Source organism: Perca fluviatilis, chromosome 4, assembly GCF_010015445.1.
Source record: "Perca fluviatilis chromosome 4, GENO_Pfluv_1.0, whole genome shotgun sequence".
NCBI lineage: Eukaryota > Metazoa > Chordata > Actinopteri > Perciformes > Percidae > Perca > Perca fluviatilis.
In genome coordinates, this window is record NC_053115.1 from 6,648,315 (window position 1) to 6,662,135 (window position 13,821).

Sequence of the window (13,821 nt, forward strand, 5' to 3'; positions counted from 1 at the left end):
GGTTAGAAGCGGATTGTTGCCGAGGACGCAGTCTGCTGTCAGAGATAACCGCCGCTCAGCCTGCTCTTACCTGGACTTTCACTACCATGGACTTAACCGAGGATAGCGCTGTGGAAATGATCCTGTGCTGACCCACTTCTTCACACGTTTCTTTCTCTCGCTGTCTTTGACGCCTTCTTTCATTTGTGCCAGGTAAAGTCCTCATCTGTCTGTAGTTTTTTTTTTTTTCCCAGCTAGGGCATTGTTCATATTGTCAATAAGCTGTGAGCATCCTTGTCAAGGAAGTAGCCCACGCGTTCATTTGTTGCTGTTTTTGCTACAGCTCGTGCGCCAGAAAATGAGGCGACTTGACAATTAATTTGGCTAGCAGAAATGTTTGTTTGGCATTTGGCATCTCAGAAAACAAATATGTCACAAAAAGCTCTACTAAAGAAAACTCTGTGTAGTCACAGTTGGTGGTAAATGGGTAAATATGACCTTTAGCTTAATACGGCCCATCGGTATTATAGAAATAATCGTAAATTTAATAATGCAAATGGTCATATTTTGTGCCCTCCTCGATTGAGACCTTTTTGTTTGATGCTAGTGCTGCAAACTGTGAGTTGATGTCAAATTTCAACAGAAAAAGCTAACCACTTTTTTCTCAACCTGACACAGACTAAAGAATGGTGACCTAAATGTAAGATGTAGGCTACATGTATTGGTTTCCCACAGCTAACAATAGAACAGTGCACAATACAACTTTAGTTTTCTTGGCAAGTATTTTTCATTGCATTTCATTGCATAATAATTAAACGCATGTGTTTTGCACAAATGTATCCATCTTGAATAAACTAATTAGGCAGTTTATCAACTCCTATCTTTGCTATTTGCCTTTAAATGCATGCTTTAAATTGAAGGCCAAACCCATATTAACAAAATACACAGAGCATATTTAAAGAAGGGCAAATATATTCTTCTTCTTCTTCTTCTTCTTCTTATTGTTATTCTTCTTCTTCTTCTTAATATTATTATTATTATTATTAATGCTTAATTTAAATGATATTGCTTTTAGACTATTGCTGTTCTTGCAATTCTTACTCATGATCTTACAGTAGGTGGTGCTCTGAGGATGGGCTAAACACATTTCAGATGGTCTGTACCCTACTGTCCACAAACCCCAGCAGAAGAAAAGGCAATGTCATAAAAGTAATGCTGGATCCCCACAATTATCATAACTGTTGTCATTTACAAGTTCTTCTCAACTTTATCCGTTATGGATAACCTAATATGTGTGGAACATGGAGCTTTAACAAGCAAATGTTGGGAATGGGAATTTGACTTTGGTTTTCAGTATCTTGTTATTACATATATCACTCAAAAACAGAAAAAAATGAGTACTACATATATCACTCAAAAACAGAAAAAAATTAGTACTACATAAATCACTCAAAAACAGAAAAAGAGGGCATTTAAACCAACATTGTGTACTATTTTTTTTTTTTTTTGTGATTTAGCGCCCCTACAGTTTTAGTGTAACTCACTTAAACGGTGTTGTCGTAAATATGGACAGCTGTACACGTGCATTTGTTATGACTACATTACTTATGATCTAAAACTAGTTGACAACTTTGCTAACACAGCCAAACATCAAGCAAGTGCAATAACACACAACATTAGCAGCATTAGCATAGAAATCGTACTCGCTCCCCAAAGTTACATAGTGCAAGAACAGGCGTTTGGGGCCCAGAGGGGGATGGAGAGGGACCGATAGAGACCCCATTCTCCGTTTTACGTACAAGTCAAAGTAGCATCAAAATGATTTATAAACTGTCATTTTAAGGCAAAAAATTTATGCAATTTTGCTTTGAATTAGAATAATAAATAGAATATTGGAGGTAAGTATGTATGCACAACAAGGTACCTTGCAACTATACAGAGTTGTTATTATGGCTGAAGAAATTATGACCAATATACAGCAATTGAATATGTATTACAATAATTGTCAAGTAGGTGAGAGAAGACGGTCTGTCTCCGGTACTGGGTTTGTCTGTCTTTTAACAAAGTGTACTTTATAATCTTCACTGACAGTCCCTGGACTGGGACACAGGACTGAATTAGTATAAGTAAATGTAGTATTTGTAGCTACTAAAGGACAACTAATTGATTATTTAAATTGTCATTGGTTAATTTTCAGTTGATTGAGTGAGTGAAATATTTTTTATAGTGGCTCCAAGCGTGTGATTTGATTGAGCTCTACTATATGTAGTGATGGCTTTAAAAACCTTTGGTGTTAATCTTTTGCAGGTGTAGTCAACCCTGAGGAACCATGTCGGACAAGATGTCCAGTTTCCTCCATATTGGGGACGTTTGTTCCCTGTATGCAGAGGGCTCCACCAGTGGATTTATCAGCACTTTAGGGTAAGTCTGCTTGTTTTTATGTGTGTTGTCATGACCCTTTCCTCTAGCTCCACTTCCCTGCTGCAGGATTCCAGGTGTGCTTGATGGAGGGACGCAGTTTCAGACAACATTGTCCCACTGTGCAGAATACACAACTATAAAATAGAACGGGTTACAAAACAAATGAAAGTTACAAATGCAACTGCGGTTCTGTGACTCCTGGATGACCGGCAGAGGCGGCGTTAAGTAGGGGTAGGTCAAAATATCAATACGGCAATATATCGTTGTCCTTCTTCGTGCGATACGATAATCGATACGCTGGCGCAAAAATTAAAAATGTTTAACGTGTTAAGAATAAGGTTATCTTATTTGAGAAGTGGTAGAGATGGCCCGATACCATTTTTTGCTTCCCGATACTGATTCTGATACCTGAACTTGCGTATCAGCCGATACCGAGTACCGATCCGATACCAGTGTGTCATATATTTTATTATGTTTTAACAGCTGTATACTACTATCCCTGTATGGATGTGATATGATTTCTATCTTTGTTGTCTGTCTGGCTCAGGTTAAACTCTTTGTGAAACATGAACAAATACAAACAATGAATGCCGTAGAACTCAAATAAACTACTTCAACGTAGATTTTCTTTAGGGCTTTATTACGTGGTATCGGATCAGTGCATAAACTCCAGTACTTCCAGATGCCTTATACCAGTGTTTTGGGCAGTATTGGAGCCGATACCGATGCTGGTATCGGTATCGGAACATCTCTAACAAGTGGTAGATGCTGCTGTAGTCATTGCTCTCCTTTTATTTCCTTGATATTCTGTGCTCAGTTGGTACTCTGGCCTCAAATTACCCTGCCTCTTCCTGCTACATGCTGAGCACCATTTATTTAAGTACTTGATGTCTTTCCTCCTTCCTAATTCTAGGAAACAAGTTAAACTTGTATCTCATTATGTGCTTGACAGTCACAGAATTAACAAAAGACTATAAGAAGATAATAGAAGAGAGAGGGCGATCATTGATGTGAATGTTCCTATCCAGCATATCTGACAGCATGTCCGACATGTCAGGCTTCATTTTCCAGACTTCATTTTTCTTGCATCAAGCCTGTCTCTTTCCTTCTTTTTTTTTTTTTTTTTACTCCTTGCTATTTTCTGCCCCTGGGTGTTTGTTTTTCTTGTCCCTAGGTGAAAATGAGCACAGCATTGGTGTTGTCATCTCCTCCCTCTCATTTTAAGTGCTGCAATCTTCCTCTTGCCATGTCACAATTCTATTTCCCAATCACCACAGGCAGTGCAGAGCACTCCTCCTTGCCAGCTCTCAGAAACAGTGCTCTTTCACAGTTCAGTGTCATGCGTCACCCACCATGGCAACAAATGTGTGCACAGCTTTTAAGACTGCCGCCATGACCGAGCTTGTTTTGTCAAATTTCCCATCTAGTGTTGTTACTGTATGCATAGTAATCATTTCTCCCTGCCGCTGCTGTGAGGGCTCACTGTTAAAGAGAAGAGCTTAGAGGACGTAACTATAAATAGCATTCTTGTATAAGGTGTTTCATTTGCTGTCAGCATACTTAATGTGACCCCTGAGAGATGGCTGCAGCCACCTGGACCACTGCTGCTTGCTCAGAGAGGATAGCACCCAATGTCCTGATGCTAGAAAGATGAGATACGGCCATGATGCTGTATTCCACAATGCAATGAGGTTTCTTCTTGACCTTAGATACAGATGACCCTTGAAATCCCCGTTCTTTTTTGGACCTTGGCCCATCGGTGCGTCAGTGTGATCAAGGCTATGGCTTTTCATTCCTGTAGAGGAGATTCTCACACCATGTGCTTTTCTTCCTCCATCATCACAGTGCTCCTGCAGTGCAGAGTATACTGCATGAGCTATAAAAAGATGTAACGGACTAGACTGGCTAGAGTATCCTACTGAATTGTATTATTTGTGCTGCTCTGCTACCTGATGTTTTCAAAGGTGTTTCCCCAGAATTCCTTAGTATGATGGAGCTATTCATTAAAAAAAACAACTGTGTTTTACCAAATATTTAGTTAATTATTTGGAAAGACAAGGTGGAATAATGGTGCTAAAGTAGAGTCTTTTAACCAGACCTACATGAGGCCAATGCGGTGAGACAAAGGGAGAACTTGCTTGGACGCGTGTTCTGGGCCGCCAATAAATCAATGTCCATACATTAAATATCTTTCAGTGCGGTGACCCATTTATTTCATGACGGTGCATGCTCACCGTAGCACAGGTATATTTCAGTTTGTCCATTTCATTTCAGGTACGTTTCGTTCTGCTTTCAATTCAGTTCAATTCCATTTAAACACGAATAAAAAAATACCACTGACAAGCCACGCTGGCACGGTGAAAAGCTGTTTGCTTTCCCCTTACACACACATTCACAGACACACACACACACACACACACACACACACACACACCACACACACCACACACACACACACACACACACACACACACACACACACACACACACACACACACACACACACACACACACACACACACACACACACACACACACACACACACACACACCTCTGTACCTCTGGCTGGTGATTAGCTATATGCTTTCCGGTAGGGCTGCTCGATATGAGAAAATATCTAATTGTGATTATTTCGATTCACGATATTGGAGGGAATGATCGCTTTTGTATCATTATTCTCATTGAAAGTGATTAACATTGAAAGAAATTAAAATGATCATAGTGTGATGTTTGCGAGGCTCTGTACCAAACAAAGATTTTTTTCTTTAGTCTGTAGGATACGATTTGTAGGCCGGGATGTCTGCAGCACCACAATACTTTATTTTAGAATGGTTAGACACATATTTTGCCTTTAAGAAATATTGCCACCCCCCCTGCGATTTGGTGACAAAGTGATCAAAAACAAAACTGCATATATTAAACGTGATAATAAACCAAACTATAAACAAAGGCTCCAACAGTAGATTATGGCATTCTTTAAGAAAGAAGCCCAGGCTCTTCTCTTGGTACAGATATTACAAACTATCTACTTGTGCCCCATGTTTAGAAATCTTTATCCTCATCCTCTCAGTCCTTGGTTGACAGCTTCTCCCATGATGCATATTTCCTTTCATAATACTCAGTTTATTAATTTCCGGGCAGAAATGCAAAGGAAACCTGTTACCCTTGCTCTGTTCATTTTAAGCTTCAGAAAGCCTTTTTTCGTGTGGTGGTTTGCACTCTTTCAGTGGGTTGCAGAGATAGTTCAACATACTGAAACCACGTCAAACATTATTATTGAACATGAGAGCTTCCCTGTGTCTCCAACCTGATTTTATTGGTTTATTGTCGATACAATGAAATGTTTTAATGCTGCGTTTCACGTGTTACGAATGAGCTGACTGATTAAATCGAGCAGATTCTATGTCCAGTTGGGACTTTTTCACAGCAGACATTTTGACTTGACATAGCAGAAAAAGCGCAGTTGTTAGTAATACTGTTAACAATGGCTCTGTTCCATTTCATTGTCCCATTAAGCCAGGACCAATACCAGGACCCTGGAGCTGACCCATTTAATTGGAATGCAGCCATTCATTCTTTTCTCTATTTTTATTAAAATGCTCATATTTACAGGGGCAAATGCCCTGCAACATAAGAAAACACATGCAAATAGACAAGACAAATAGACTTTTTACTATGCAGCCATACCCGACTCTAATAAAAAGGCAGAGTGCTCTCTCCCCGTGGGGTTGAAAATCCAGCTGTTCCACTTAGCTGCTCCCTCTAGAGGCCTGGAGAACTTCCGTTGTGTAACCTGGATGCATCTTTTTTTTTTTTTTGTTGCATTTGTTTTCGGGGTTTGTGTGCTTTTCTTTTTGCATCGTTTTTTATTTGCAGCGGGTTTGTGTATTTGGTTGTGTTGTGTGTATTTGCAGCGTTTGAATGCGGCGCATGTGTTGTCAAATTAATGTAGTTGTTTTTCTTTTGCATCGCTTCTTTTTTCGGGGTTTGTGTGCTTTTCTTTTTGCATCGTTTTTTTTTTTTTGCATCGCGTTTATGTATTTGGTTGTGTTGTGTGTATTTGCAGCACGTTTGCTGAATGCTGCACATGTTGTCAAATTAATGAAGTTGTTTTCTTAATTTGCTTGTGTTTTGTCTATTTGCATGTGTTTTCTGAAGTTGCAGGGCGTTTGACCCTTCGGCCGCCGTACATATTATCCTTTTTGGCTTTTTCCCTTTCCTTTATTGTGTTGTATATCTTTTTTGTGCATGTAATAGGTTTATTAAGTGAAAAATCCCAAAGTCCACCCCAAAGGGACTTACCATCTCCAACAGAAAACACTGTTCACAAACTGCTCCAAACAGCTCTATTGTAGTCCAGGCTTTACCACTAAGGACCATGCATGGTACCTGGGGTGACAGAGCTTTCACCACTGCAGCCCCCTCCCTCTGGAACTCCCTACCCATACACATCCGTGACTGTACTGACCTGGACACATTCAAAACACTCATCAAAACACACCTCTTCAGATTAGCTTTCCACATCCAATAGTCTTACATCTCTCACCTGATAGTTACTGGTTTTATTGTTTTTAATTGCTTTTAATATGCTTGTTTTATGTGTTGGTTTTATTGCTTATGTGTTTTTAATGTGCTATATGTGCTGGTTTTTACTGCAAAGTGTCTTTGAGTACCATGAAAAGCAATATATAAATAAATGTATTATTTACTTTCGTGATGAACGCGCGTCACTTTGTAACGCACGTTATAATGCTCGCCTAGCTGCTAGCGTGGCGCGCCCTCATACTCTGCTTCTGACTGGCTAGTAGTCCTTACCTAGATATTGCGCATTTGCGACTCCTAACAAAGATGGAACAGAAGTGAGATGTCTCACTCTGTAGCTAAAACAGAGAGCTCAACACACAGGGTGAAAAGAGGAGCTGCAGCAATGTGCAGTACAACAAAAATATGGTGTTTTCTGAAAATTAAACCATGTAAGCCTATTCTGGTATAACCTCTAAATACAATTATGAACCTGAAAATGAGCATAATATGAGCACAGGTTATACAGTAACTCTTCATTTAGTTCTTTTCTCTGTTTAGTTTTTCTAATTGTTTGCTGGTTGGTTGTTGTTGTTTGTTTTGTCCTGTTTGTTTGGGACCCCTTGAAAACAAGATGATGAAAAAAAATTTCTGAGAATGTTGAATGATTTTTGAGGGTGTATTGAGTTTTAGTCTATTTAAGTTGCATGTGTCTTGTGTAATTGAAACATTGACTCATCATCATGATGGCTGTGCCCCCAGGCTTGTGGATGACCGCTGTGTGGTACAACCAGACACAGGCGACCTCAACAACCCACCCAAGAAATTCAGAGGTAAGGCCTTAAAATCACTTGCTTCTCACTTAATGCTATCTTCAAGTCTACTGCATGGTATAAGTCAGGATGTTCAGCAATTTAAGTGTAATATATGGCTCGTGCCAGTCTTTTAAGTATTCAGTCGTGTGTCTTGGAATTTGTTTTGCTTACTTTTTAATCTGGCTGCACATGTTGTAGATGATTGCATTACTTTCGGGTTATTTGGATGATTCTGTGGTAAGTTGTTTGGGACATTTCTTGTTGCAGTTTGTGTAATTTAAATGTATTCATAATTGTCTCCTAATACTTATAATAAGTTTCTCGGGCTGTTAGATCTTTACTAAAAAAGTAATAGTAGAGTAAGTGGCTGTGGTTCTGGGTAAGAACCACAGCCTTTTTTCTCCTTCAGAACTGCTTGAATTCTTTGAGACATGTTTTGTTCACAGAATGTTTTGAAATTCTATAGCGATTTTAGACCATACATTAATGCTGTGAGTTAATGCATTCATGCACCAATTCACCAAAAGTTGCTTCACTGTGTAAACATTTGGAGGCAGGCCACTAGATTGAAATAAAGTCTCTTTTGTGTTCCTGAAACCATGTGGAGATGTTAATGGTTATATTTGCATATTATCTGGTTGGCCACATGAACTTGGAAAAAAGGGGTTGACTGTATGATCACTTGGTTAGCAACAATGCCACTGATCGCTGTTGCCTTCGGATATGCTCACTTAGAAAGAAAGGGCCTAAGAAAACATCTGGCACACTGTTACGCGACCAACAGCCGTCTGTTTGACACAAGACAGGGTAGATTAATAACCGTGCAGTTTTTATGCCACATTCTGACCCTGTCATCAGGCACTACAGAAATGAATGATCATCTGACCATGTGACAACAGGTGTAGCTAAGTGTATCAAATTGGCTGCCGCTTCAGAGCAAATACATTTCTATACGTTTTGGCAGGTTTCCGGAGGATGTCTTTAGTAAATTAGATAAGAGTGAAATGACACAACTGCCAATGTCATTTTCATTTACTTGGAACAGTGCACAATTTGATTAAATTAAATGTACCTTTTCTATACATAGAAACCCTTGCAGATTCTTATCTAACATGTCCCCTTCATAACTGATGGTCCCTTGAATGTCGTCCATGAGTGATAATGATAACCAAGAAGAGGATAATGCACTCACTGACTGGGGAGGACTGGATTCTCTAAGATCATTGTACCACAACATAGGGCTGCTCGATTATGGAAAAAATAATAATGACGATTATTTTGGTCAATATTGAAATCACGATTATTTAACACGATTACTCATTAACATTTGGATATAATGGATAGTGTCCAGGGTATAATCTGTTAGTGTCCTTTATCTCACAGAACGAGTCTTTGGATCAGAATAAAATCAGTTTTACTACTGTGAGTCGGTTCAGCTTTACAGATATCACACATAACGTTACACAGCTAATGAACAGTTCCACAGACATAACACAATGTGCATCTCACATCACATGTTCACTCACTATGACCACTAGTACTGTCATTACGAACCACTATGCCAAAATATCAACAATAATGTCGCCGTCAGTGGGCTTATTTGCTAGCTAACCTTAGGAAAAATCCAGCACATAGACGGTACCTTAGAGTAACGTTACGTGAAACAGGTGATTTAATGTCCCTGCTCATTTACATACAGTTTAACAACAAAACTAAATGCTGAGGGAACATTACTATGTTTTTTCATGTTGTTTTTGAGCAGTATGCCTATGCACCCCCACTAAGCTGAAAAAGTTTTAAACAGTAAGTGAATACAGTCGGGGGAATACAGTATACTGTCTATAGACGTTGTATTCCCCTATGCCTATTCCCTATGCCTTTGCCCCCCCGCTGTTGTATATATACTACAGCGGGGGGGCAAAGGCATAGGGACCGCAGGGTTAGCTAACGTTAGCTCTTCCCAGACAACTGAGTTGGTTTTGGCTTTTTTTTGCTCACCAAACGTTGCTGCCATCTTTACAGTTTTTAAATTCCAGCGGATGATATGCACACGACTTGCCTCCCTGATGTGCGCGTGCGGATGTGTGCGTGTCATTCAGAACACAAGACAAAATAAGAGTGTTCTTGCAAAACAGAACATGGCAAAATAATTGTTTTTTCTCGATTATACTATTTTGGTGATCGTTGGGAGCCGAAATTGAAATCGAAATTCAATTAATTGCGCAGCCCTACCACAACATAGGTTCATAGATACATTTGTATATAGTTTGATATGATGTAACATTTCTTTACAGTTTATTATTTCTTTGGTTTATTCTTTTAAAATGTGATAAAGACTGTTGACTCATTTTGGTCACAACTTAAATTAAATCTGTGAATCAGAATTCTGCTGAATTCTATGCAACTGAAAGTGAATGTCTTAGAACAGGGGTGTCAAACTCAACTTCCCAGAGGGCCACACTGGAAAAAGAGAAAAACATCAAGGGCCAGACATGTAGTTTATTGACATGCTTTTAGTTCATCGAAAAAGTAAAATATCTTTGACTCAATTATTGCAGGTCTCATATAGTCTTTTCTCTTACAGTTTGGTCCACATAAAGCTCTGAAAAAGTGAGAAAAAAAGTTCCAAAGCCATCCTCGAATTTAGCAAATCGAGCAAAACCGTGATTACATTTTCTAAGTAGGCTACCACCCAGCCGACTCACAACAAGCTCTTTCACAGCCTGAATATGCAAACTCTCTGCTTCTGTTGGAATTTCTGAGTCTCAAAGTTGGCAAATTTGCCAAATTCTGCTTTGAGTGTCGCGTAATTGCAAGTTGAAGAACAGTTTGCCATGTTTTTGGTTTGGTGCAGAACTAGGTGGGCCAAAATATATTGTGAACCTAAATTGATATGCGGGCCAGATCAGAATGAGCGAGCGGCCGGATTTGGCCCGCGGGCCTCGAGTTTGACACGTGTCTTAGAAGAAAAGTCCTTTTTGACAGGTAAGGTACTTTCGGTATTTTTCAACCTGGGCCCTGTTTTGCCATCCATTTGTGTCTAAATGATTAATGTGAACAAAAGTCTTGGAAATTATTCTGATATTGAGCGAGAACCCTGTAAACTGCAGCCGCAAACTGGGTTGCAATGTAGTCCTATAGGTCAAAGGCGCACCGTCCAGGCACATCCACTAAAAGTGCTTTTTTTTTTGCTACTGAAAGACTAAATAAGAAATGTATAAATGTCACTCGTCCGTTCTGTTGTTGGGATATACTCTAAATGGTTTCCGCCCCCAAATTGTCAAAAATCAGGTCCATTCCCGCAAGCAGAAATCAACTACCAGAGCAGAGTTACTGTGAGAGCGTGTATGCCCTCAAGCCTTGCAGCCTTGCTGCTTAGTTTTGGCACGCAGGTGTCATTCTTTGCCACTCTCTATGTTGAATGTCAAATGTTCCATGTACAGTGGACACTGCCTGACCATAGCTGAAGGGGAGGATAGCAACAGACAACTGTTGTTGAGACTGTAGCAGAAAAGTGCTGAACTGAATGGTAATTGTTGAGGCTGTATTTAGTATTTTTGTAGGGTTTTAATTGGATCGTAGCATATTTTAAGGTGTTTAAAATACACTTTTTTTTTAATATAACACTTCAAAGTACATACTCAACACATATCACAGAACTGGCTGTACTGCACTCCATGTATATCTGGAATTGGTGATTCGTCTGAGGCAGCTGTTGTATGAATTGGTCTATTGTGACAGTTTGTCAGCGTGTGCCCTGTCCATATGATTTTGCGGTTCCAGTCAGTATGCACTGCTCCTTGGTTCACAGCAGGTGCAGAGTATGGCTGTTTTTTGGACACTACCATGGCTGCCAGACCAAAAGTCAACCTTTGCCTTTGAACAGCACAGTGTGCCCTGCTGGAGCATGATCAATGCACGGTCAATAGAGTTGTAAACAACATTAAATTATCATTAAGGGAGAAGCATTTCTTTGTTCAGTGAAATTGATGATCTATCATAATACGTTAAGTTAACTATAAAGTAGCTTCTTTTTTATTTTTTTTACTAAACCAACAGATTAAATCAGGAAAAATGAAGGTAGTCCACTGTGGAGCAGTGCGGGGTAGATGACACACAAACAAAATCTCTCTTTACCTTTTGAAGTAACTGAGTCACCACTGCACACTCCACTGTAAAGGTGGGTCACATAAGGTTTCATGCAAGAGTGTATTTCCAAATCCACTGTTTTTAGGGAGTCCCAGCCAAGACAGCAGCATAAAGACTTTCTCATAAAAGAACAAACCCACTTAAAAAACACAAAACAAGGAATTACATCAAACAATGAATCCCATTAGCTGTGTTCAGTAACAGGATATGTACATTGAGTGGTCTTTTAAAATCTTCCATCCACTTAGTGGAAGGCATCCACTAGAAATGGCTCATGCCACTCAAATTATAGTCTTGACCGAAAAGAGTGGATTGTACTTTTCGTGTGTTTTAATAAACACACAATAAACATGACATCCTGGTCTGAACTTTTGAGAAAGGGGAATGCTGGCTGTTATTCAAATCGTAATTTATATGAGTGAGTTTATGAGTTTATGCAGAAATTGAGATATGGATTAAATATTAATACATTTTAAGAGCCCTTTCCCCTTAAATCAAAAACTATTTGACTCAGGTTTCAGATGTGTTGCTAACCCATTTCCAGCACGTCCATATCATATATTCTTTACCAGGATTGATGCACTAAAGGTTCAAAGGCAAGCTGTTACTCACGGTTATCTGCTGCTAGTTGTACTTAGGGCTGCTAGATTATGGGGAAAAAACATTATCACGATTATTTCGGTCAATACTGAAATCACGATAATTTAACACGATTAATCGTTGACTTCTGGAAAGATGTTGCAATTATTGTACTTAAACAGTGGAAAAAGTCAAATAAATCAACAGTAGAAAAAACACATACAACTGTGAACTTTGCCTTAATACTTTTCCTATTGAAACTTTATTTTTTCATTCAGAACAAAAAAGACAAAATAAGAGTTTACTTTCAAAACGTAATGAGCTAAATAATTGTTTTTTCTTGATTATTCAGTTTTTGTGATCATTGGGAGCCGAAATCATAATCGCGATTAAATTTCGATTAATTGCACAGCCCTAGCTGTACTGGCTCTGTGCATTGAGAGACATAGCCTATGTACCAGAGTTCTTTAGTTCGGACGAATGGCAGATAGGTAATACTGTCGTATGGATTTAAACACAACATTGCCTTTTAATTTGGGGATGCAAATAAACAACTTGACTTGTCGGTTTCTAACTGAGCTATTCAAATCATATTTAAAGTTGTGGGTTCACACCATAAAACGGCAGTAACGGCAGAGTAACCTGTGATAAACTCATCAAGTGTGCTATTGCCGCCTTAAGTCAACCCACGCAAATGCAAATGGAAAAAGTAGAACTTGTTAGATACTGTATATGCAACACCAAATAATAATAATATCGACCCAACACTAATGCAGGGCACTTAAAACAAAGTGCATCCCATTCTTGTATCAACAAAGAGGATTTCTACTTATCAAGTGAAACCAAAATGAGCTGTCCAACAGACTAAATACTTTTTTCTTTCAGAATATTTTTTGATCAGTTTTGCAAGAGATAACCATTTGTGCAAGAAACGCTTAAAACAAAAGCAGCCGTGAACTTCACTCGCTACAGCTTTATGCATCACCTCGGACTGCAGCTGACCAGTTCCAAGGCTAGATCTATTAGCAGATCAGTCACGCATCTAGTTTTGTACACATTGCTGCTAATAAATGTAATGTGATATTTGCTTCTTAGGAACAAAACAGATCAGGGCTGATGGAAAGTTTACCATAGCAAATGTAAAACAAATAAAGTACTGTAAATGAAAAGTAGATCACGTGGGGAAAAACTAGCTACCATGAAATTCATGTTTTATCTTATTACAGTGAGATGCCCGGGAGCCAGTCACTAAACTACAACAGTCAACTACAAGACTGAGATAGCAAACTATAAAAGACTTTCAAGACTACTGTCGGTGGTCAAAGTCAAACTACAATCAACTACACATTTGATTGT

At 39.0% G+C, this 13,821-nt stretch overlaps 1 protein-coding gene across 19 annotated transcripts in view; it reads left to right on the plus strand.

The window, feature by feature from the left end:
• The window catches only part of itpr1b (inositol 1,4,5-trisphosphate receptor, type 1b), a 105,316-nt gene continuing 91,495 nt past the window's right edge, over positions 1–13,821 (plus strand). For all 19 annotated transcript variants that reach the window (XM_039796658.1, XM_039796664.1, XM_039796667.1 and 16 more), the window contains exons 1-3: positions 1–192; positions 2,287–2,400; positions 7,685–7,755. In XM_039796658.1, coding sequence (XP_039652592.1) covers positions 2,309–2,400; positions 7,685–7,755 — 163 coding nt within the window. In that variant the 5' untranslated portion in view covers positions 1–192; positions 2,287–2,308. The remainder of the gene's footprint in view (positions 193–2,286; positions 2,401–7,684; positions 7,756–13,821) is intronic.